Raw genomic sequence first — 25,822 nt, forward strand, 5'->3', positions numbered from 1 at the left:
GCTGGGAAAATAAAAGAAACCTTAGAAAGATGCCACCGTCCTGTGTGCTCACAATAAGAGCTCATATGTCATGGCTCACTTGACTTTACGAGAATATACCTAATTTTTATTTTGAGCTGTGTCATCTTCTTGGAGCTGGGGGAGGAAAGAAAAATAATGATTAATACATTTGTGTTACAGTTAGCATACAGTGTACATTGAAGGCATATCTCACCTCCCTCTCAAGTTTTTTTATTTCAAGGTCCAGTTTCCTAATTGTCCTCTTTTTTATTTCGGACTCCAGTGCAAGATTTTCCATCTTTTTCTTCTTGTACTGAATGTCTATGTCTGCCAGTTCTATTTGGCGCCGGAGGTGGTTGCCATACAACTTTCTGATAGCTTGTGAGCTCTGTGAACACAATACAATTAGCGCAGCTGGAATTTGGCAGGATGTGGTGTCCTTTTATTAATACGCACTATGTTGCCAGGCTGGTTTTCCCACTGTATAGCATCTGGGTCCTGTAAAAGAAATTAGATTTTTTGATTTTGATGAGGACTCCTCACCATTGTAGAGTAAATAGTACTTTCACAGTCTTAACATGATACCTCATGCCTTCTGGAATCCAGAGAGATGGTCTCCTCCTCATCATCGTCTCCATCATGTGCTGTTGCTGCTGCACTGGGGCCTTCACCCTATCACATTTAATCGGATTCATATTGAAGCTAGTAGACAAGACATGCCAGGCCTACAGTATGCCTTTGATGGAGTACTCACTGGATCAGCATCGTCTGGTGCTTGTGCTGGTGGCTCTAACAGGAACACAGTGCTGCCAGACACTGCAAGGCAATAGGTAAACCAAAGTCAGACAGTCCAAATTGATTCAATATGAATGTGGTTGTATCCCATGTAGAGATGGAAGGACATACCTTGAATGAAGCGGGTGGCATCTTGGGAGGAACCTATGCTCGTCTCTTTCCCCCCAGGGATCCCCTCTAAGACGGGCCTGCCTTTATTTAGCTCCAAGGCCATGTCCTCTGCTGGGGTAAGGTCAGCCTTTGGTGACCCACCACCCGTGCCTTGTCTGTGGGTATTCTTTTTCACTGCTAAAACAGTACAGACAATGTGTGAGCAGGCACCTTCTGGGTACAATATATGCTTGTGCTTTGTTAAATATTAGTCAGGGACCATACCATTCTGCAGAATGTTCTTGTATTTGATTTTGACCTGCTGCCATGTCCGTTTTGGCCCGTTCATGTTTAATCTACACACACACACACACACACACACACACACACACACACACACACACACACACACACACATTTAATGGAGTCACACTGCAAAAAATTACTTGGTATTTTTGTCTTGTTTTCAGTAAAAATATCAAAAAATGTATCATAGCTTTATACAGTGTGATGGAGTTACTTTACACAATTTCACTCATATCTGCAGTGCATTTCAATTAAAAATGTAACCGTTTCATAATTACAGTACAACTGCATTTTTGGAGATGTGAATTAAATATTTGAATTGTAATTGTGATGTTTCAGCGGAGCGGTGAGTGTGTAATTGTGCACTACTTACGCATTCAGGCGGTCTGCAATACTTTGCCACGCTTTTTCTCTTTGCTTTATCACTGTGGCGGTGTTGCCTTTCTTCTTAATTATATCTTTTACCTCCTCGTATGCCTCCATGAGGATTTGTGCTTCCGACGGGGAAAAGTACGCGGCTCTAGTTGCCATGGTAAATCAGTTAATCTGTGATCTGTGGCGGGGTCTATTTGAGTGAGCCGTGAGCGCGCACCTATCCAGGATTGGTTTCACCTGGCTTAATGAATCCGTGTCTGCTCATCCTGGCTTGGTCTTTGTGCAACCAATTAAGCCTGGACGCACATGTTTTGGCTTCATTGAGCTCAGCTGAGTCATTTATCCCGGATGTCTTAATTCTACTTTTGTGCAACAGTCCCCTGGTGATTTATGTGGTAGCCAGCCACCACTCAATCCCAAACGCCTTCACTGGAGGCAGGGTCACATTACTGCCCCCTATAGATGTTACCTTTTCAAAAAAGATTGCAGTATTGAAACTGCAGTAAAAGTGCAGTAACTGCAGTCGACTGGTATTTTGGACACAGTAATTGCAGAATAACTGTTGAACTGCAGTTATACTGCACTCTAACTACAGTTACACTGAAAAATTACAGCAGTAAAACAAACAGTGTTATTTTGGATGCAGTATTTGCTGTATACTGCAGTTATACTGCGCTCTAACTGCAGTTCAAATTGTATTGTTTTCATACACATGGTTAGCAGATGTTAATGCGAGTGTAGCGAAATGCTTGTGCTTCTAGTTCCGACAGTGCAGTAATACCTAACAAGTAATCTAATAATTCCCCAACAACTACCTAATACACACAAATCTAAAGGGGTGAATGAGAATATGTACATATACGTATATGGATGAGCGATGGCCGAGTGGCATAGGCTAGGTGCAATACATGGTATAAAATACAGTATACACATGTGATATGAGTAATGTAAGATATGTAAACATTATTAAAGTGGCATTATTTAAAGTTGCATTGTTTAAAGTGACTAGTGATCCATTTATTAGAGTGGCCAGTGATTGGGTCTCAATATAGGCAGCAGCATCTCTGAGTTAGAGATTGCTGTTTAGCAGTCTGATGGCCTTGAGATAGAAGCTGTTTTTCAGTCTCTCGTTCCCAGCTTTGATGCACCTGTACTGACCACGCCTTCTGGATGGTAGCGGTGTGAACAGGCAGTGGCTCGGGTGGTTGTTGTCCTTGATTATCTTTTTTGCCTTCCTGTGACATCGGGTGCTGTAGGTGTCATGGAGGGCAGGTATTTTGCCCCCGGTGATGCATTGTGCAGACCTCATTACCCTCTGGAGAGCCTTGCGGTTGAGGGCGGTGCAGTTGCCGTACCAGGCTGTGATACAGCCCGACAGGATGCTCTCGATTGTGCATCTGTAAAAGTTTGTCAGGGTTTTGGGTGACAAGCCAAATTTCTTCAGTCTCCTGAGGCTGAAGAGGCGCTGTTGCGCCTCACCACACTGTCTGTGTGGGCGGACCATTTCAGTTTGTCTGTGACGTGTACGCCAAGGAACTTAAAACTTTCCACCTTCTCCACTGCAGTCCCTTCGATGTGGATAGGGGGGTGCTTCCTCTGCTGTTTCCTGAAGTCCAAGATCATCTCCTTTGTTTTGTTGACGTTGAGTGAGAGGTTGTTTTCCTGACACCACACTCCGAGTGCTCTCACCTCCTCCCTGTAGGCTGTCTCATCGGTGTTGGTAATCAAGCCCACTACTGTTGTGTCGTCTGCAAACTTGATGATTGAGTTGGAGGCGTGCATGGGCACGCAGTCGTGGGTGAACAGGGAGTACAGGAGAGGGCTGAGCATGCACCCTTGTGGGGCCCCAGTGTTGAGTGTACTGCAGTTATACTGCACTCTGACTGCAATCTGTTATCGTGAGTGTAGGCAGGGGGGATGGGAGTTGTGTGCTGACTTTATACTCCTGTATAGTCCAACAGAAACAGTGCTAATCTGAAACATGGATGGTCCAAATCACAGGTTGAGAGTGACAGGACTCTCACTGACTGCATGCCTAACATATTGATACATATTGATGTGCAGTGGTATACAGCTAGTGATTTCATCATCTTGCTGGCTGGCAAGTGTGTCTGTACTCCCTCGCAGCTACACTGAGTGGACAGACGCTGTTCTTTTCCACAGTGGTACTGGTCTGTTTGAAGGTAAACACACTCAGTGACGCATGCTTATTAATGTTTGTGGGGGAGTTCTAAGCATAGATCAGTGCTTCTAAGAAGGCAGTACATCATTATTTACATTATCTACAGCCCAGAGAAAGAGGGGAAAGTAGGAAATGATCTAAACCAGTGAGTAGGCTACGACAGGTCTACTGTAAGTGTCTGCTCTTTTTTCATCTTTACTGCTTCGCTACATGAGAACATCATGCACGGCATGAAATAGTGGATTTTCCTACAATACAGTGGATTTGATAGGCCTAACAATAGACCAGCCTGGTCTTACAGACATGGTAAACGTACATCCGGCAGACTGAAATGAGTACGATATGTTACGTTTGGTATGGTTACGTAAGGCAGAAGGTTACTTAAGGCAAAAATGAAAGGAGGGTGGTTGGGTCGGCATATAATGCAAACGTCTAAAACTCCAAAGTTTGCATGTTCGAATCTCATCACAGACAACTTTAGCATTTTATCTGATTAGCAACTTTGTAACAACTTACTACTTTTTAGCTACTTTGTTACTAACACAAATGTCTAGCAACCCAAAGATTGTGTGTTTGTCTCTCATCACAGGTAACTTTAGCCTTTTAACTTATTATCAACTTTGTAACTTCTATTGCAACTTCTTAGCATGTTAGCTAATCGTTCCCCTTCCCCTAACCTCAACCCTTTAACCTAACCTTAACCCCTAATGTTAGCCACCTAGCTAATGTTAACGTTAGCCATCTAGCACCCTAGCTAACGTTGGCCACAACAAATTGGATTTCGAACATATCAAACAAAATAGATGATGGACATCCACAAATGAATACATACCATACGAACCATAACATATCATACTAAATGGAGGGAAACAGATTTACATTTACTACGTTACGTCTACTAGTGATGCATGGGCCAACTCATAACCCTCATCCCTGTGGAAATAGGGGCGGACAGGTTTAGGGCCATTAAATATTGTGTGGATGAAGGGCGGGTGTGTGGCGGGTGGGTTGAATAAAGAGTAAATAATAGCCTACCTTAAAAAAATCCATAAATGTATAATTCTTGTGCAATTTATATCTGTAGGGTACATTGAAGTTTTTCTTTCATTATTTTAGGCTGTCTGGGAATAGTGCATAAGCCTACATTTGAGGGCCTAACTGTACGCGTGCCAAATAGCCTACGCGCCAATTGACAAATGCTTTTGGGAACGTGCAGAAAAAGTTAACCTCAATCCACAGAGGCAAAAAGGACAATGCCAGAGTTTAATTCAATAAGACAAAAGCTGTGAAATGGAGAGTTGAAATGAAGAGAAGGGAGGGACAGAAAAGTAACGTTTGGGAAAGATTTGGTGAAGTTGTAAAAGAGGATGATAGCAGTGCATTCGGAAAGTATTCAGACCCTTTGACTTTTTACAAATGTTGTTATGTTACAGCCTTATTCTAAAATGGATTCAATAATTTTCCCCCCTCGTCAATCTACACAATACCCCATAATGACAAAGCGAAAACAGGTTTTTACAAATGTTAACCGATTTATTTAAAAAAGAAACTGAAATACCTGTTTGGCGCAGTGGTCTAAGGCACTGCATCTCAGTGCAAGAGGCGTCACTACAGTCCCTGGTTTGATTCCAGGCTGTATCATATCCGGACGTGATTGAGAGTCCCATAGGGCGGCGCGCAATTGGCCCATCCTCGTCTGGGTTTGGCCGGGGTAGGCCGTCATTGTAATGAAGAATTTGTTGTTAACTGACTTGCCTAGTGAAATAAAGGTTAAATAAAATAGAAAAGTATTCAACCCCTTTACTATGAGACACAAAATTGACATCAGGTGCATCCTGTTTCCATTGATCATCCTTGAAATGTTTCTACAGCTTGATTGGAGTCCACCTGTGGTAAATTCAATTGATTGGATATGATTTATAAAGGCACACACCTGTCTATGTAAGGTCCCACAGTTGACAGTGCATTTTCAGAGCAAAAACCAAGAGATGAGATTGAAGGAATTGTCCGTAGAGCTCCGAGACAGGATGGTGTCGGGGCACAGATCTGGGGAAGGGTACAGAACCATTTCTGCAGCATTGAAGGTCCCCAAGAACACAGTGCAGCACTCCACCAATCCGGCCAGACGGAAGCCACTACTAGGTAAAAGGCACGACAGCCTGCTTGGAGTTTGCCAAAAGGCACCTAAAGGACTCTCAGACCATGAGAAGCAAGATTCTCTGGTCTGATGAAACCAAGGTTGAACTCTTTGGCCTGAAAGCCAAGCGTCACGTCTGGAGGAAACCTGGCACCATCCCTAAGGTGAAGCATGGTGGTGGCAGCATCATGCTGTGGGGATGTTTTTCAGCATCAGGGAGTGGGAGACTAGTCAGGATCGAGGGAAAGATGAACAGAGCAAAGTACAGAGAGATCCATGACGAGAACCTGCTCCAGAGCACTCAGGACCTCAGACTGGAGCGAAGGTTCACCTTCCAACAGGACAATGACCCTAAGCACACAGGCAAGACAATGCAGGAGTGGCTTCGGGACAAGTATCTGAAAGTCCTTGAGTGGCCCAGCCAGATCCCGGACTTGAACCCTATCTAACATCTCTGGAGAGACCTGAAAATAGCTGTCCAACCTGACAGAGCTTGAGAGGATCTACAGAGAAGAATTTGAGAAACTCCCCAAATACAGGTTTGTCAAGCTTGTAGTCATACCCAAGAAAACTTGAGACTGTAATCGCTGCCAACGGTGCTTCAACAAAGTACTGAGTAAAGGGTCTGAATACTTATGTAAATGTAATATTTCAGTGTATTTTTTATACATTTGCAAAAATGTGTTTCCAAATGCACTGGATGTGTGGTGATTGAGGCTCTATACAAATTCGACAGTCACAAAAGGGGGACTTTAAATAGGCCTATGGCACATTAAGGGAACTGTAGCCTACTGTTCAGATGGGTTAAAATGGAAACTGAAATCTAAACACTGACTGTAGGTCTATAACCTCTCTCACAGCCTTAATATTAACTCCTGCAGAATTAAGCATTTCTTGCAGTAAAAGGATACACCAAATGTAGGAAAAATGTTCACTTGGGAACAGGAGTGGAGAAATTATTTCTTTCAGCATCTTGAGAGAATGCAAATGCTGTTAGACACCTTCGGTTGAAATCTTATCAGAAACCTGTTTTGTTGTTTTCACAGCTTTCTATTTTCTTACAACCATCAAACTGATGTCATTTGGACATTTTGAACAGAAAATCTTTCCTGTTTTTTTTTGTTATTGTATTTTCTCCCCAGTCCCTAAATTCCTGGCAAAGAAGATGACAGAGAACGTTACAGATGTCAACTAGATTTATGACATTATTCTGGTTTATTTTGTCTTGTAGGGCAACATATAATGACAGAAGAGAAGCTGCATGTAATTAATTATAGAGAAGTTGACTAACAAATAGCCTCGGAAATTATAAGCAGAAATCAGGCAACAACAAAAAACCTGCACCCGATGTCAAAAATCGTTCTGCTGTCTTTGATTGTAGCCCACAGCTCATTTTCTATATTAACGCTTTAGGGTTGGGTGCAGTCTTCAGATGTTCACTTTATCACATAGTCGGGGTGGACCGAATGGGTTATTAGCAATTGCGGGCGGGTGCGGTTGAGCAAACAGCTGAGTCGCGCACCACTAACGTCTACCCCTGAGTCCAGGTTGAATAGATTGACATACTTTCAACTAATAGGCCTACAGAACAAACCATTTTATTTGACCTTTTTAATAAATTAGATCAGGATAGGGTTCTTGTTTAACCAAGAAGGAAAACTATAAATGCATGTTCTCACTAAGTAGTCCTACCATAGTTTACACATAGGTGGTAATCTATGTCGCATGCATAAGCCATTCACAAAGAAAAGGCTCTGACTTGATGGACCAATCTCACTATGCCTGTTATCGTCTTCTATATGCAAAATGACACTGTTTCATCGCATATTCTAGACTACCTCAATAAGGGTTTGTGTTATGCCAATGATGATATAAATCAAAGTCATTGCAGTGTCAAAGAAGTGAAGGCCGTTCTCTGCGTGGGGGAAAAGCAAGCTCCCGCTGGTTACTGGGATCCCGAGACTTGCGTGTCTTTCTCTACCTCACAGCCTCTGTCCCTCCCTCTTTCACTCTCCTTCTCTTCCTCATACTCACTCGAAGCTCGCTCACTCCCTCACACTGCTGTTCCCCTTAAAGCAGGGAATAAAGACGGGGCGGAGGCAGTATTGGATTGATTTGCCCGCGGTGCGCAACGTCAATGGTCCACACCTGGATGTGAGTTTGACGGAAAGGTAGGTAGCAACATTTTGCATTGTATTATTTACATTTCAAAGCCTACATGCGGTACTTCCATGTCATCATAGGGAATAGTTTATTACGCTACAATCTCTCCTTACTTCTAAATAAATTGTTGCAGATGTATGCAAAAAAATAATCCACTATTGTTGTCCACAACACACACGTCCAAAAATGTACTTATGCCTCGTTTTTAAAATATAAAATGTTGGTAGGCTATAAGGCCATTTGTGGGCTATGCTGGATTCCGTTACTTTGTGATTTTTCTTCTTCTTGATGTAGCCCTACCGCACTATTTAGTGGGATTGGCTACAATCATGTTATGCAATGGTATTCCATGTGAAAGACACGCTAGACCGAAATGTCTTTCTCTATTTTACATTTTGTAAGGGAGACCATGTCAATGCTTGGATATTCTGCAATAATTCCATTCCATACGATTGCCTTTATGCTCCTCGAGTATAAAGCGAATATGATTCGGAATATGTTTGGTGGTACATGCCCATAGCCCCATCATCATAACATCCCATATGCGCACACAGGAAATTGGTTGAAGGCGATGTGTGGCATGAGGTGATAGGAATATAAACGTTTCATTTCCATGGCGCGTCCTATGGCTCCAGAGGTACAACTTGTAGCGTCAATGACGCGGCTTTTCGCCTGACAGCCCCCGCCCTAACTCCTGACAGAATTAATAACAAACCTAGCCTACTCTTCATCTAGCCATGATGTCATAAAGAGCCCGTAGACCTACACAAATAATGAAGAATTACTCCATTAGATGTAACGTATCTTAAAGGGAGTAAACTGTTTTAAGAAATAGGAGTTCTCAGTAATGAGAATAAAAAGTTGTCATCATACACATCCGTATATGTTATCATTATCACAGGGACCGTGTGGTTTAGTGAAGTGACGGTAGCCTTGAGGTGACCGCCTGTTAAGCCCGAGGCTATGTTAGCCTCCTGGGAATGGTTGCCATGCAGAGGACAGAAGAGAGCACTTTCTATTCTATTCTATTCTATTATGGTATGTTCTGTTATATGACCACTCAGGTGGGTGGCATCTTGTTTAAGGCCCATGTAGCGGAGTGAATTTAGATAGCTGATTACACAGTCAATCCTTGAGCACTTATGTTGAATACATTGCCAGGTATACTGGCATGCAATTGCTCACAAAGTGCTTTCACCTTTTATGACAACGGTTTCACCAGGCATTACAATCCATATCCAGTCAAATGCCTCACCTCTGCATCCCTTTGTTAAGCCTGCGTAACAGTGTGATGGCTTGAACCCCACTCACTCTTAACTAGCAGACTCTCACTCCCACTCACCTTCGTGTTTACCTCCATGGGAGATGCTGTATAGTTTTGGTTGTTTCTGTTCATTTCAGCCCTGCGCAGCTATCTCATAGTATGTCTCTGGTTGACAATTGTCAGTCTTACTTGGCTTGAGTATTGCTGCTTGTAACCAATGTTAATTCACACCATCTCTCATGACTGCAATATATCGATTTGTTTTCGTCCATGGGCTTTAATTTGTCTCAGTCCTGCTGTCAAGGCAAATTGGATCTTCTATCCCAACTCAAAGTTAGCACAATCCACTTGCCTGATTTTCCCCAGACACGCCCATCTCACACAGTGCACACACACACTCCGCCTGACTGATGCTTATGCACGCACACGCACACGCACACGCACACGCACACGCACACACACACACATATGCATAACATGTTGAGACACTGATCCAAACGGCAAACATAGTCCCATTTCACACCCTCTCTGAAACACCCAAACACCGCCAGGGGTGCATGTTCAGTCAGGCATTTCTAAAATGACTCAGTGTTTGACGTTTCTCAAAGGCATTTGTATGAACTGTGGACAGAATATTGAGTGACTGACAGCCCATCACCAATACCTAATCACTGATTGTTGTGGCCTTTGTCCAGATAATCACACCAAAGAAGGTATTCCTACTGTCACGCTGGTATAAAGGATTTTGGAGACAGGCGCAGGAATACACAATAGGGGTTTTTAATACACCCAAAACAAACACGTATACAAAAACACTGGGCTGTACCCAAACAAAAGAGCAAGGGTCAACCTCGATGAACGACACCCGTAATACACACTATATATAGCACGCAGCATAACAACTGCACCAACGCATAGGTACTCACACCACCAACGGACATGGGAACAATAACCAACAAAGACAGAGGGAACATATATAACATACTAATCAGGGGAAATGGGAACCAGGTGTGTGTAATCAGACAAGACAGTCCAGGGTTGATGATAATGAGTCCCTTTCAGTGAAGCCTAGAAAGCCGGTGACGTAGACCTCCGGAACTGGTGAACAGAATGAGCATCAGTACCGGGGGGGATCCGTGACACCGACAGATACCTCACTGTGAGGGAGTACAGTGGAAGCATCTGGCAGAAGTTAAATGAAATAACCATTCAGAAGACTAGAGCAGGCTCTGCTGCATGCTCAGACTGGTCCATGTATGGTGGTGGTCTCACCTCTGACCATCATGCTTCTGAGGCCTTTCTGGTTTCCTTGACAGCAAATGCATAAGATCTGGACAGGGTTTCCCAAAAGCATTGTAGCTCCAAGATCAGCTTTCGTTCATTTAGTTTCAATGGAATTAAGAAGATCTTAGTGCTACGATGCTTTTGGGAATCCCAGCCCTGTTTCAGATCAGATGCTTCAATAAAAATGTAACAACTTTAGGTTCTCATAAAAGGCAAACATCTCTTCAGTGTATTTAACCAACACAAACTACACTGCGTGTACAAAATATTACGAACACTTGCTCTTTCCGTGACAGACTGACCAGGTAAATCCAGGTGAAAGCTACGATCCCTTATTGATGTCACTTGTTAAATTCACTTCAGTCAGTGCAGATGAAGGGTAGGAGACAGGTTAAAGAAGGATTTTTAAGCCTTGAGACAACTGAGACATCGATTGTGTAAGTGTGCTATTCAGAGTTCCCTTTGAACGGGGTATGGTAGTAGGTGCCAGGCGCACTGGTTTGTGTCAAGAACTGAAACATTGCTGGGTTTTTCATGCTCAGTTTCCTGTGTGTATCAAGAATGGTCCACCACCCAAAGGACATCTAGCCAACTTCATACAACTGTGGGAAGCATTGGAGTCAGCATAGGCCAGCATTCCTGTGGAACGATTTCGACACCTTGTAGAATATCCATGCCCTGACGAATTTAGGCTGTTCTGAGGGCAAAAGGGGGAGTGGTGCAACTCAATATTAGGAAGGTGTTCTTAATGTTTTGTACGTTCAGTGTATGTTATGTGTGTCGCACTGATACAATGGACATGGTCATTGGTGAGGCTTAGTGCTTTTTTTGGGGGGGGGGGTTGTTTTGTCATATAGGTAAACTCAGACCAGTCCTCTGTCCTGGGTGCTCTCGGTGTTGAACTGGTAAACTAGGACTGCTAAATCGTTGCCAAAAATGTGTACGTGACGGGTAATTATAATCTTGTGGAAGTTTACTTGTGGGGCCTCATGTTCTCTTTCATTTGTATAGAATGTCACATGTTAAAAAATGAATCAGTTTGACCAAGTAATCACTAAAAGAAATATCCAAAATAGAGTATATTATTTTATTATTTTGTTTTTTAAATTGTTTGTTTTTTAAAATGTATTCTTTAGGATGTCTATTTATAGTAATTTTTTTCTATGAATTAATGTTCTTAGGGCTGTATTCTCCATTACTGTTAACATTTGTCATGCATCATACAGTATCTGACTGTGGCAATCACATTAAGGTGAACAGCTTGCTACTGGAATTCTTATCTTTATGGAGTCGTTTACTTTGGACAGCTTTAAAGTTGTTTCATTTTCGACTGAATGGAATGTTGATTTGGATAGCTGTTGTCTACTCTCCTCTTGAATTTGAACTTGGCACAGGATGGATATTTTGTTGTTATTAGATTGTTGTAAATGTTGCAGCATCATTAATCCAAAGTAGCTATTTAATTCACCGAACCCGGCTAATTAAGCCAAGTATATAATGAAATAACTTGTGTCAATTGCCTTCCTGTGATCTAGCTATGTGAAGAATGCTTACCAAAAGCCTTATCAAATGACCATCTTCCTTGCGTAGAACGAATACATGTGGTAAATATTTAATCTGTTGATTCAATCAGCTATCCAGCACGTGTTGGTGAAGTCACTTATGTTTAGCCACAGGATATAATCCTCTTTTTGTTTGGGTCTGAAAACTGGAACTAGGCTATGATAGAAATGCTCTATTAGGCCCTATTCCCACTACGAGAGACGAAGGAGAGTCAGAGGAGCGGAGTGGCAAAAGCGATTTCTACTTTTCATTTCACATTACATCCATGTGTTACCTTTCGTTGTGACTGGCAACACGTCATTCTTGGTCCGCAACTCAAATTGACCATATATCAGTCGCCGCTAGCCAGTAAGCACAAACTATTTAACAATTCAAGCTACTTTTCTTCTAAAACATATTACAATATTGAATAATGCAACCAACCCATATTACACTCTTGAATAATGCAACAACCTAAAGCATGTGCACACAATTAAAGGGTTTATTTTCTCGTCCATACACATTAAATTGACTGACAATAGACAGCTAACACCTCAAAAGTCTCAATGTACAGACATTTTCCTTATTTAAAAAAAATCTGTTTCAAAAACATTGGTATGCTATTACAATTTTTACTGTAATAGTGTTGGCTCAACAAGACAATTCTGTTTACACTGCTCTGCTGCTTAGAGGGGGGCAACTGTAGGGCGAGTGTCGGGCGCAACTTCTGGAGGTAACCGTGGAGACGTGACAAGTACACCAGTTTACATTGGAGTATGTGTAGACGCTTAGATCCAACCTCTTCAGACATTTATGCTCAAATCATCACTAAGTAGACCTCTATTTCTTCATCTGTATCATCTTGTTCTTTAAGCAGTTTCTTCCATCCCAGCTTATTTTTATAGTTTGTTTGTGTTCGTTAAATCCCTCTCTCTTAGCCAGTCTTTCTTGCAGCCTACACAGTCCGAGTCAGCAGCCTTACCGGGTAGAGCTGTCAGACAGTAGCTTTGTTAACATTAGGCCTGGAACACTCCTGTGCCAGTTTAGATCTCCCCTGCCCAGAGCACCACTTGCCTGCCTACACTCTTAAAAATAAAAGTGCAAGTTGGAACTAAATAAGCTTCTTGAGAGCAAAACCATAGCGGAACCATTTTAGGGTCTCTGGAAAAATTATAAATGGGATGATTCTTTGAAGAACCATACAAAAATCCCAAACCATAAATGTTTCGGCCCGCCAGGACCGGAATTGAATAGCCCTGCTGTAGAGTTTTAAGCCTTATTTGCATATTTCCCAGGGTGGATTTTGAGTGAATTTTAGATTTACCAGTACCACCCATGGCTGTGTTTGCTAGTGACAGAGGACATGGTTGTTGCATTCATTCATTTTCAGTCTTGTGGCCTTCACCAAATGAGAACCTAAGAGAATATGTTGTCATTAAAATTACATTCTTTAAGACAATACATATTTTGTAAGGCCTATTTCTTAACACAAGCCTAGTTTTATCCTAATACAGTTAGTCTAAAACTATTTTAGACCAAAATATGAGACTGCCTTAAACATCTAAATTGGAACAACCATTTCAGTAACAGGTGCAATAAATCCAAGTAACATATTGGATTAGTTTAGGAAAATGTATTATTTATATTTGAGTAGCATAAGAGGACTCAATCAATCAATGTACATGCAAGAAAATAGATATTGAAACAAACAATTCTAAAAATCAACCTGCAATAGAGCATGCTGGGAAATATGATATTGGCGGGTGTGGTTTTGGTTCAACTCTGGTTATTAACACCAACACTGGAGTTCTTACACACCACTACATTGTAAATAGTTAAATGAACACTCAAAGGCAAGAGTTCTCCAAGGAACCTTACGAGCTGGGGAATAGGCATTTATGAACACTTTTTGTCAGTGTACTGAGAGACTTGGATGAAAGAGAACTGCTGGCATGATATCACATCATATCACTCCCCTGACAGCTCTGTCTCTGTCTGTGTCTGTCTCTAAGCTTTTGTATGTCTGTATGGTAAACGTGTGGCACATCTGTCTTACTCTGGGGTCATGTAGATACATGAGTTGGTCGTAGTGTATGTGTGTGTGTTTGTTATATGCTTGAGGCTGCTGGAATTTCAGATCACAGCATGCTGACTTAAAGGGCTGCAAGCCCGATATCGGTACACCTATGACAACAGCCAGCTCAAAGTGCAGGGCGCGAAATTCAAAATCTATATATTTTTTTAAATATTTAACTTTCACACATTAACAAGTCCAATACAGCATATGAAAGGTACACATCTTGTGAATCAAGCCAACATGTCCGATTTTTAAAATGTTTTACAGGGAAGACCAAATATGTAAATCTATTAGCTAACCACGTTAGCAAAAGACACCACTTTTCTTACTCCATCAGTTTTTTACTCCATCAGTAGCTATCACAAATTCGACCAAATAAAGAAATAAATAGCCACTAACCAAGAAAAAACTTCATAAGATGACAGTCTGATAACATATTTATGGTATAGCATATGTTTTTTTAGAAAAATGTGAATTTTTCAGGTATAAATCATAGTTTACATTTCAGCTACAATCAGAAATTGCACCGAAAGCAGCCATAATATTTACAGACACCAACGTCAAATACCTAATTACTCATCATAAAACATTTCTGAAAAATACATAGTGTACAGCATTTGAAAGACAGGCATCTTGTGATTCCAGACAATATTTCCGATTTATTAAATGTTTTACAGCGAAAACACCACGTATATTTATGTTAGCTCACCACCAAATACAAAAGAGGACAGACATTTTTCACAGCACAAGTAGCATGCACAAAGCCACCCTAACTAACCAAGATCCAACCAAACAAACCTAGAAACAACTTCCTCAGATGACAGTCCTATAACATGTTACACAATAAATCTATGTTTTGTTCGAAAAATGTGCATATTTGAGCTATAAATCAGTTTTACATTGATGCTACCATCATAGCTACAGTCAGAAATAGCACGGGAGTAGCCAGAGTAAATACAGACACCAACGTCAACTACCTAATTACTCATAAAACATTTCAGAAAAATATATGGTGTATAGCAAAATGAAAGACAAAGATCTTGTGAATACAGCCAATATTTCCGATTTTTTAAAGTGTTTTACAGCGAAAACACAATATATCGTTATATTAGCTTACTGCAATAGCTAACACACAACAGCATTGATTCCAAGTAATCGGTAGCGATAGCACAGTTCGACAGATATATGAAATAGCATCCCAAATTGGGTCCTTATCTTTGTTGATCTTCCATCAGAATGTTGTACAAGGAGTCCGTTGTCCAGAACCGGCTTTGTTTGGATCCAAAACGAACTCTTTCCCTCTTGAAATAGCATGCGCACTGGCCATGCGGCGCTAACCTCTCCTTCTTGAACAAATTCTTCCACCGCATCACGTCTAAAGTCCCGAATAAATTTCAATAATATAATTAAACTATATTGAAAAAACATACTTTAGGATGATATTGTGACATGTATCAAATAAAATCGAAGCCGGAGATCATATTCACCTATAACGACGGTTTTCCAGGAGGTGATTCCAGGTCCAACTTCGCGCCTTCGTAAAAAAAAAGAATGGCGGTCCTCTCACTCCAAGAGGGTGTATTCAATCCCAGAACAAGATAATCAAGTCATTTCTGCTCTCACTTCCGCTTGACACCCAGGGGAAGGTGTATGACGTGTTTCTATAGTCCCAAGTGACATGCCCTTTTATAGACAAGCTCTTGAAGAGAGACCTCGCTTTTGGAAATCTCACTTCCGGATAGGAAATGGGCTGTAAAAAGAGTTCTGTTTCACTTAGAGAAATAATTCAAACGGGTTTAGAAACTATAGAGTGTTTTCTATCCAATAGTAATAATAATATGCATATTGTATGAGCAAGAATTGAGTACGAGGCCGTTTGAAATGGCCACCTCTTTCCAGGTTACTCGATGCTGCCCCTTCAGCCATAAAAGGTTAAGCCACCCAAGCCATAGACTGTTCACTCTACTACTGTCCGGCAAGTAGTGCCTGAGCATCTGCTCAGACAGCTTCTACCACCAAGCCTTAAGACTGCTAAATAACCACAAGACTGCTAAATAGTTAGTTGCACTGACTCTATGCACATTCTCAAGACTATATTCACACTCACACACACTACTCTGACACTCACACAAATTCAAACACAGTCACATACACTACATACGCGCACACACATACACACACATCATATGCTGCTAATCTGTCCTTTATTTGACTCTTTTTATTGTCTATCCTGATGCCTAGTCACTTTACCCTGCCTTTTATGTACATATCTACCTCAAATACCTTGTACCTCTGCACAGTGATATGGTACTCTCTGTATATTGCTTTATTCTTAGTTTATTTTTATTTTTTAACTTGGCATTGTTGGGAAAGGTTCGTAAGCAAGTATTTCACGGTGAAGTCTACACCTGATGCATTCGGCGCATGTGACCAATAACATATTGTTTTGATTTCCCCCGATTTGCAATTCAAATGAGGAAGTATGAAGCATCCACTGGGTCTGAGGCACAGAGGCAGCGCTCCTCGCTCTGCTCAGTCTTTACCTGGAGACAACCAGCTCCTGTACCCCATGTTAACCTCACAGACTGATCCTACTACTCATTACCACATTACAACATACTGCCGTCATCGTCAGAAAATAGAAGTGCATTATCTTGCTTGTATCATTATTCATGTATTACAGTACCAAACCAGAGGACATATGTACCCAGATCTACACAGACTTTAGTACGTGGGCTTTACAGTGCGGTGTGTGTTGAGGACAGAGTGTATGCTTTAGTCAGTATCTCCACTGAGCTGTCATTGCTGCTGGCCCTGTGGAATGTTCCCTGGCTCCGTGTTGTAGTTGGGTGAATCTGGTCACGTCTCATGCAGCGGTGCAGGGACGAGTCGGAGGGAGTCACAGAGACGAGCCAAAGGTTTGGTCAGATACACTGTACTACTGAAGAACACGCATAGACAGAAGAGGAGACTTTCCTTTACGCTGCTCTCTGAGGTTAGGATGGTAAGGTCTATTCTGGATAGTGTCATTCATGTCGTTGTAAAGTGTGGCGTTTCAGAGTAGTGATCACGTGCTTGTGTCTTGTGAGAGTGGGTGACATAATGTTTTTATATTGTGAGGGATGTGAAAGGATATTACACTGATTGATAGTTGATGTTTTGAGAGATACCTGTAAAACACCAGTTTGAAATGAGCGATACAGTGTACAGGATAAGACACACTTGCAACGAACGGTAAGCAAAGTATAAGTAGGAGCAATAAGAGAACTGAAAAGCAGATGAAAGGATTGTAATCTCATTAGTGAGGGAACAATTATGCCTTTAAAAAAGGACAAGGAAAATGTTTCCATAATACCATGGCGTGGAACTGGCCAGGGGGAGTTGAATGTCTATTCATGCTCTGGGATTGAATTAGGCCTTACAAGAGGTGTAGTGGAATCATTGCAGTCTTTTCAAAATCGTATTACACCGCAACAGAGTAACTCCCTTGATTTAACGCATGGAGGGTTGCGTTCCCTCGTGGTCAGACTGTTGGCAAACACAGTCGATGGCTGATTTTTGAATGCGATATTAGTCCAATGTTTTATTTGTGTACCACTCCAAGACTGCAGTAATTGAGATGATTTATCTTCTTGAATCCACAACCTTGTTGATTACTGAAGCTCTGCCATCACAGGTTTTAAGGAGAACCATAGGACTATTTGCTGTCTCTGACCGCTGGGGACAATGGGTATTGTCTTGCCATAGGAAGTCAATGAATTTTCTTTTCAATGGGCTAGACAGACAGTGTGTTGTTGACGTTTCTAATGACTGCTGGCCAATGAGCTGTCTCTCCTCTCTATGTGTTCTCTCTGGCATCATGTCTCTTTCTCTCATTCCCTCAGTGTTGTCCCTTCACCTCCTACTACTGTCGCTCTGTCTGTCTGCTCAGGAGATTTATTTTTATCATCATTTTTTTTACGCACTGCACTAGCCTCACCGATTCACTGGCACCTCTCTCGCATCAGTCTCTGTTCTGATGAGATGGGTGTTCTACTACTGTAAATCCTAGGGAGCTGCTATTTCATTTCCTTAAGACGGTTTTAGTCCTGTCTTTTATTTCCAGCTTGCCATCATAGCTGGTGGAGTGTGATGGGAAGTGTCACTTTGTCCTTCTGAAGGGGAGGCAGAGGCAGCCCAGAGAGGGAGTGAAGCGTCCAGGTCTGTTCTCCAGAGCTGCAGAAGCTCTCTGTGCCCCTGCTGATTGCAGTGAGTCAGCAGGTTCTGAGGCTGGGATGGTTTTCTCTCTCTCTTTTTCTTACATACCTGCCTCCCCCCACTCTCTCTAAAGAAATCTTCCCTCCTTTTTCAGGGATGAGTCATGTCCCATGCTCTCTCTGATCAAGTGGGATGATGATTATATGTGCATGCTTCATGCCTCATTGTCTTTCACCCCAGCTCAGACAGTGGGGGTGTGCTCTTCTCTTTGTGCTACTGTATCTTACAGCCATCCAGTATCTCAGGGATTCAGTGATGTTGATTGGTGGAGGAGTTGTGTAGCTGTCTGTAGCTCTATGCAGCCAGTGATGTTGGCAGGTAGCCTAGTGGTTAGTGTTGGGCCAATAACTGAAAGGTTGCTAGATTGAATCCCTGAGCTGACAAGGTAAAAATCTGTCATTCTGCCCCTGAACAAGGCCGTTAACCCACTGTTCCTAGGCCATCATTGTAAATAAGAACAAATTCTTAACTGACTTGCCTAGTTAAATAAATAAAAAAATGTCACTGCAGAATGTGTTTTTCCTGTTGTCTGTCCGTGACCTCAGCGACGCTTAAACTCTCCACTGTAATAAACATCAGAGATTGTAATTAGCCTGTCAGGAGATTAAATGAGAAGAGCAAGTTTAATCAGTGCTCATGTAAACTGGGACATTCGATTCATGCCACGTTTGTTTTTATTTTTTGATGATGGCGAGTTCCCATGATCTATGCACAGTTAGTGCTGCAGAAAGTATTACCATCAAACTGGATATTGCAGGGCAGACCGGTTGGATAGGGGCGACATCACATCAATTTGTTAGCTCGTGAAAATAAAAAAAACATGTCTTTGTTTTCACTCAATTCCCAGTGCTAGCTTCCCTGGTCAGGATGCTTGTTGATGTTTGTAGGCTAGTCGCGTAGCAGCAGAAGGTGTGTGGAATAGTTAGGGTCTGAGGAGCAAAGGAGAGGAGACTACTCCTAGTCCCGCTGGGCATGTCTTGTGGCTCCCAAACTGGTCAGACAGGTTGGATAGGAGATCCCGGATGTGCCTCACCATACTGTACTTGGTGTATGCCTGCTGTGTGCTTAGAGATGTATAGACAATGTACAGGATTATTTACAAGCTAACCGATATCAATGTATGTGTGAATGACGTCTGGTCCCAGGTAATTGCTGGTTTGTATGTAGTGTGTGTGACTGTGACAGGGGTGAGGTGTCTGCAGCCTGTTATTATGTCACAGTGCTACTTTACCCCTGATGCCTGACACAAGGACACTCCCAGCTCCTCTATCATGACCATGAGCACAGCAACACACAGTATCTCTCTGCAATCAGCTACCAACTCTGCTCTTTCTCCCTGCAGACAGAACTACACTGCCAACTTTGGTCCAGGAATACTCAAATGGGTTAGCCATATAATTGACTCTAATATGTCAATGGGTGTGAGGGCCTCGCCCGTTTAGAACTTATTAAAACCGTACATGCTTCCTATGATTTAAGATTCAGACCAGAGACTCACGCCCAGGGTGAGTTTCATAGTCACATTTCACACATTCTGTTCCTCATAAACAGGGCGATTTTACTGGGGATATTAAAGGGCTGACATTAAGTGTCTTAGTCAGGAGGACGTTAGACCGTAACTATTATATGACCTACCCACAGGCCTGCTGTTGAACATCTAGACTACACCACAGCTCCATCCTAAAGGACTAAAAACTGAAACCGAGATATATGATTTGATAACGGTGTGTGTGTGTGTGGCAATCCCGATCTATTTATTAGTAGACTAAAAATGATGTTTACATCACTTCTCTGCATTTGATATAAACTCAGAACTGAAACGGATTAAATGACCTGATAACATCACCGTAGTTTAATTGTGCGACTGTATGACAATCCTGATGTGTTCAGCAGTCAACGATTGGCGGGTTTGTTTGTGTTGTTGTGCTCACTGATGCACTGTTATCAGCAGAAGGAGGAAACAGAGCTCTCAGTTCTCCTCAGCACCTGCATGCAGAGCTAACATAAACCCCTCAGCCGCGAAGAGAGCCCACACAGTGGTGTGTCATCAGTGGCACTCTATGAACAGATCGCCGTATTTCTCAACTACAGCCTGTAATAACTAGTAATTGGGAGTTGAGTCCGTTAGTTAGTGTAGATACGTTAGTACTAGTAGTCGTAAGATAAAGTGAATTTCCCCCATACAATGTAAAGCCCTTTGATCAAGACAAAAAAGCGTTATATTAATCGAATCCATTATTAGTATTCATTGTATAGTTCCACAGTTAGAGATCCTAGCATTTGTTCTGCTCTCCACACAGATATTTCTGTGATTCTCTGTGGTACATTGATTCTCATCATGAAAAAAGCCAAAAGGCCTTAATAATTCGTATCATGATGTTGAAGTGTAGCCACTATGGTACCGCTCTGCTGCTGCATTCCTTTTGGACATTGACACTAGCACACAGCGCTGCCAACTCCTCTACAGTGCACTGATGCTTTCAGCTAGCACTCAGTAGACCTTCTATTCTGATGCACACAATGGTCTTAAACAAGAGACTTGTTTCTGGACTGACAGTAAGTCTTAAACAGTTAGCTCTTCGGCTCAGTAGTAAAGGCATTGACTGGGTGACTCTTAGTTAGGCCTCTCTGTGTCTAGATGGCAGTAACATTGAGCTCCCCGTTCGACCCCTTTTACTAGCTCCCTGTCACTGACACCAATAACACACAGAGTCCCTTTAGCTTCCTTTCAGCCATGCTCTGATCCTAATAAGGAGATGAATGGCTCTATACAAACAGGAGAGTGAGCTGAGCTGGGACTGGACCCATGCCCACTGCCAGCCTCTCCTTCTAAAATGTCTGTCTCTCTCCCCCAGAGCCTCTCCTCATAGACTCACCCTGCCTCTCTGCCAGCCTCCCCCTGCTTCTCTCAGCTCTTTGAGTAGAATGACCAGGTCCCATGTGGCTGGAATCAGGATGTAACAACTAGGGACATGAATGTGGTCAGACAAGAAAGCAGAGTGCAGTAGGAACTAATATTGCCACAAACTGTCACGCCCTGACCTTAGTTCCTTGTTTATGTCTCTATTTTGGTTTGGTCAGGGCGTGAGTTGGGGTGGGCATTCTATGTTTTGTTCTATGTTTTGTATTTCTATGTGTTAGGGCCTGGTATGGTTCCCAATCAGAGGCAGCTGTCAATCGTTGTCTCTGATTGAGAACCATAGTTAGGTAGCCTGTTCCCACCTGTGTTTGTGGGTAGTTTCTGTTTAGTGTTTTTTTCACCTTTCAGGACTGTTTCGGTTATTCCCTTTTGTTATTTTTGTATTTAGTGTTCAGTGTAAATAAACAAACATGAACACGTACCACGCTGCGCTTTGGTCCTCACCTTCTTCCACCGACAGCCGTTACACAAACACTTCCTCCCTTCTCCCTCTCCATGACTCTCTCCCTCCTAGGCAGGCAGAACAAAGCATGCTAAATGGGCACCAGCTGACAGAAAAATACGAGATTCTTTTGTGCTAAAACGCATCTTTAGTGGCTGTCAGCGAATGACAAGCCCCATGTAAGAAGTCATTGTTTTCGTGTTTTTAAGAAAATGGGAGTTCACTGGGGCAGTATTTCCACTTGGCAACTGAGCATGTGCCAATCAGGGATAGGATTTCCCAAGGGAGGCCTTTTCAACTAGTCTTCCATTTAATATAGCTCTGCTTCCATGGTAACTCTGTCTCCCTCATACAGAAGAGTGCTGTTCTCTTTGTTGAATATTTTATACACTAGCGGTCTTTTGTCGGTCTTAGTTGACATCTTGATTTCTTTATAAATGTGTCAGAAAGGAGTGGTGTCGACTGAAACGGTGTGCCTGCCACACACATTCATAGCAGAGGTGTTGAATATAAGTATAATGGTAACACCCCAGCGAATGTACAGTACTGCACACAGAAGCAGTTCATATACTTTTGAGCTTTTCAGATGAGGTTGAAATACAGTATTTGTTGCCACTGTCCTTGAATCTCTGGTCTTCAGCCTTTTTAAAGGACAAAACTGTAAGCCTTCATACCCACGTCTATCGACTATTGTTGTAAACAAAAATAAAATCTGTCATTCCCTCACATACTATGGTATGTCTTGATATGTTCTGGCTTCTCATCTTTACACATTACTCTAACATGCCATAGGACCCACCCCCGCGTGCCCTTCTCATTGGTTCTTTACAACTCCTTCAATACAGTGGCATACTGTCAGCTCAGGGACTGAATGTGCACATCAGGGTTACCCATTTGGCGGCCCGTGGGTGATTTTTATTTGGCCCCCTTATATATATTTTGTTGTTGTTGTTGGACATAAGACTGTAAAAACACCAGCAAATCAGCTCCAAGGGATTTTAATTTTGGAAATGTGTTCCAAAGTATTCCCAACGCATAATAGAGAGATGTATGTGATTGAGTACAAGATTTGAAATTATTATGTTTGAGTCAAATATTATATCTGTTTGGGCTTCTTGCGGTCAATTTGCAGTCTACAAATGATTTGTGGATGCCCCCCTGATCATCCACTCAAGAGAAAATCGGCGTGCCACTGAACCTAGTTGATGATACTCGCCTAATGTTGAGGTGATGGAGCTGATGTAAATGGACAGCCTTGAATAAGACCCCATTAATTCCATTACCAGCCGAGACATCAGGCAGGCAGTCGTCCTGTGTTCTGTTTGTTTTTAGCGTTGGATTTAATTCTCACTAGGTAGCCTAAGGGTCCAACAGCCAGTGTGTATGTAAGCAGATGCTTGAGTCAACACCTGTGGTCACTGCCCGCTGTCTAGACACACAGATGCTAGGCTTTGCCAGCAAGTTTCACAGTTAAAATGTATATAACGCACGATTGGCATATTTTGTAATGATTATAGGTTTGGCTGGCATTTATTGCGGTCTTTTTTGGGGGGCTACAATTTGATTTTGAGAGTCACTGACTGGAAGGAAATTCTGTGTTCTCACCATCAATTAAATTGAATAAACTCGTATCTCTGCTTTGAGAGTGATGAAATATTTTTATAGGGTCACGAATCGTATCTGTTTCCACAGCAACCACAATGATTTGCAGGCAGTTTATGGTCAGTGGATTGCTATTTGCAGCACTACCGTGTGCTGATGACAGACCTACCAATGGCCATCCAGAGTTTCGTCTGCATAGCCCTTGGCTGGATTTATTTATACAGTATCTGCCTTCTCATAATCATGGCTCAGCCAAAGTAAGACTATCATTACGATTCAGTAAAATCAATCAAACAAGAAAACAAACAAACAGATTTAGATGGCTTGAGTATATTTGTGACCGTCCCGCTCAAACAAGTCTTATGTACTGTAGCAAAATTTGAAATTGTGTTTTTTACATTGGATAAAAGTAGAGACTCAGAGCTAGAAAATGGTATATCGTACACTACAGTCGAGGAACAATTGGAAAGTAATTCTGCTTTGAAAGTTGATAAACTTGTAAACTCACTTTTGAGAAAATGGCCTTTTGAATGTTTTGGTACTACTACTGGAGAGCCCTTCTTTGTCTAGACCCATTTAGCATCGTTAACAAACTCTTAAGCTTTAGCCTCACCCATCTCTTTAAGGGTTGATCACAGTGTTCTCTACTAACAACAACAGTCAAGCACCCAACCTAACTTGCTAGCTACTTCCAGACACAAATGAGAGAATATCTCACAGTAGATTACTCAACAGCAGTCAAGCACCCAAGCTAACTGGCTAACATTGGCTAGCTTGCTAGCCACTTCCAGACAAAAATGAGAGAACCCCCCCACTCTGACCATTTTACTCGCCCTAGCAGAGCTGGTTAGGCTGTTTTCATGTTATCCAGAGCGTTGGTGACTAACTGTGCTGCTGGTAACAACTTTTTAGTACACTTTTTTTTGCAGAAGTTTACTGACACCAGCCATATTCAATGGGTGTTGAGCGTTTGTAAATTAATCAGTTATTCTGCACTCTGTCACACTCAGATGAGAGTGCTCTAAAATTGGAGTAGATGGCCAGATGGAATTTACGAACGCACCCGAAATGGTTACTTGCATAGTGGAGTCTTTTTTGTTAAGGCATGTATTTAGCTAGCTAGGCAAACAATGAACCATAATCCCAACTCATGATGTTACTACCCTGCATGAATCGGCAGGTAGCTAACCAACCAGGTTCAATGGTAGCTAGCTAACATCAGGCTATAACTAGACAAGCAAAAGGCTCTGAGATATGAATAAGAAGAGCATACACGTAACGTTAGCTAGTGAGCCAGCCAGCTAACGTTAGCTAACTAGTTAACAATACACTTCAACATGAAATGAAAAATACTTTATGTCAAAATTAGAAACGTGTAATATCTGAAAATATAGCTAGCTAGACTATCTTACCCGTATACATCATGGATGGACGTGTCTCCTGCCGGATGCCATGGTTGCTCTTAGTTTGAAGATGTAATCCGGAGACAAGTGTTTTTTTTCTCCTTTGCTATCATACTTGAATTCCACTGATTTTAAAACTCGGTCCTCCAGAAAGTGGAGAGAAACACTTATGCAGTTTTATTTTGCGATACATAAAAGCAGCATTAGACTGGATTACCTAAACATACTGACCAGCTCAAATAGATAGACGCGTATTATATGGCATGTCTAACCCAAACATTATCTCATCCAGACATGGCTAGCGGGAAGATTGCTGTCTTTTTCTGTGGCTAAACCAACTAGGCTCGTAATTTAACAATTTTATTTGTATGTACAGATGGCATACACATTTGTGATTAAGGCACATAAAAGTTCACATGTTCGAAAAGGCATTTCTGCCAAAAAAACACATTTAGATTTTAAAAAAAAAGTTTGCGTTCAAATGGCTCTTCTGAAGTAGTGACCAAACACCTAGTTTCCTGAAACGAGTCACATTTTGTAATTTCACTCGCTAGATCAATGCAGGAAAAACGATTACACAGTAACGTGATCTAGTGTGTCCAATGGACAGCCTGAAATGACCACAGGACCTGTTGATGTGTTAGACCCCTTCTCTGTCACAAAGGCAGTCATCTTAGCTGTCACAAAGGCAGTCATCTTGAGTGACCCTCTATGAATATAGTATTGACGTGAGGTGGACCCCGTGCCCAGACCTAGAGAAGGAGACCTTTGAATATTCTAGCGACAGGCTATTCATTTTTTGTTGTTAGACCTGCACAACGCTGCTTGACTCAAAAACAAGATGTGGACACGAGATCAATTTAAGCAACATGGCGGGAACTTTCGTCTGCTCAATCGTAAATGTCCACCACTAAATCATAGCTCACACTTGGCAGCCAATCGTCAGGAAGGAAGATAGACAAGACCGTAGGAGGTGAGAGAAG

At 42.0% G+C, this 25,822-nt stretch overlaps 2 protein-coding genes across 11 annotated transcripts in view; one reads left to right on the plus strand and one right to left on the minus strand.

Moving 5' to 3' along the window:
• Positions 1 to 20: 20 nt before the first annotated feature.
• LOC139535548 (myb/SANT-like DNA-binding domain-containing protein 4) lies at positions 21 to 1,993 on the minus strand. 2 transcript variants are annotated; one of them, XM_071335043.1, is made up of 8 exons: positions 1,565 to 1,991; positions 1,171 to 1,241; positions 907 to 1,083; positions 755 to 816; positions 586 to 672; positions 457 to 498; positions 215 to 388; positions 21 to 135 (listed from the first exon to the last, which is right to left on the minus strand). In XM_071335043.1, exons 1-8 carry the CDS (start codon positions 1,720 to 1,722, stop codon positions 100 to 102), a joined length of 807 nt encoding a protein of 268 aa, XP_071191144.1. In that variant the 5' UTR covers positions 1,723 to 1,991; the 3' UTR covers positions 21 to 99. The 2 variants fall into 2 exon arrangements, with proteins under 2 accessions (XP_071191144.1, XP_071191143.1); XM_071335042.1 differs by having other exon boundaries at positions 50 to 388; positions 1,565 to 1,993.
• Positions 1,994 to 7,889: 5,896 nt separating this feature from the next.
• The window catches only part of LOC139535551 (band 4.1-like protein 1), a 122,701-nt gene continuing 104,768 nt past the window's right edge, over positions 7,890 to 25,822 (plus strand). For 5 of the 9 annotated variants that reach the window (XM_071335049.1, XM_071335054.1, XM_071335051.1 and 2 more), the window contains exon 1: positions 7,890 to 8,056. The gene's annotated coding sequence lies outside the window, so the exon portion shown is untranslated. The remainder of the gene's footprint in view (positions 8,057 to 25,822) is intronic. The other 4 variants (XM_071335055.1, XM_071335056.1, XM_071335057.1 and 1 more) reach the window with 2 other exon arrangements.

The sequence above is a fragment of the Salvelinus alpinus genome, chromosome 12 (genome assembly GCF_045679555.1).
Source record: "Salvelinus alpinus chromosome 12, SLU_Salpinus.1, whole genome shotgun sequence".
NCBI lineage: Eukaryota > Metazoa > Chordata > Actinopteri > Salmoniformes > Salmonidae > Salvelinus > Salvelinus alpinus.

Coding starts and splice junctions, on each gene's coding strand:
- LOC139535548 (XM_071335042.1), bottom strand. CDS start 1,722: ATGGCAACTAGAGCCGCGTACTTTTCCCCGTCGGAAGCACAAATCCTC. Junction 1,084..1,170: donor CAAGAACATTCTGCAGAATG/GTATGGTCCCTG, acceptor GTACTGTTTTAG/CAGTGAAAAAGAATACCCAC. Junction 499..585: donor TGGATTCCAGAAGGCATGAG/GTATCATGTTAA, acceptor TTTCTTTTACAG/GACCCAGATGCTATACAGTG.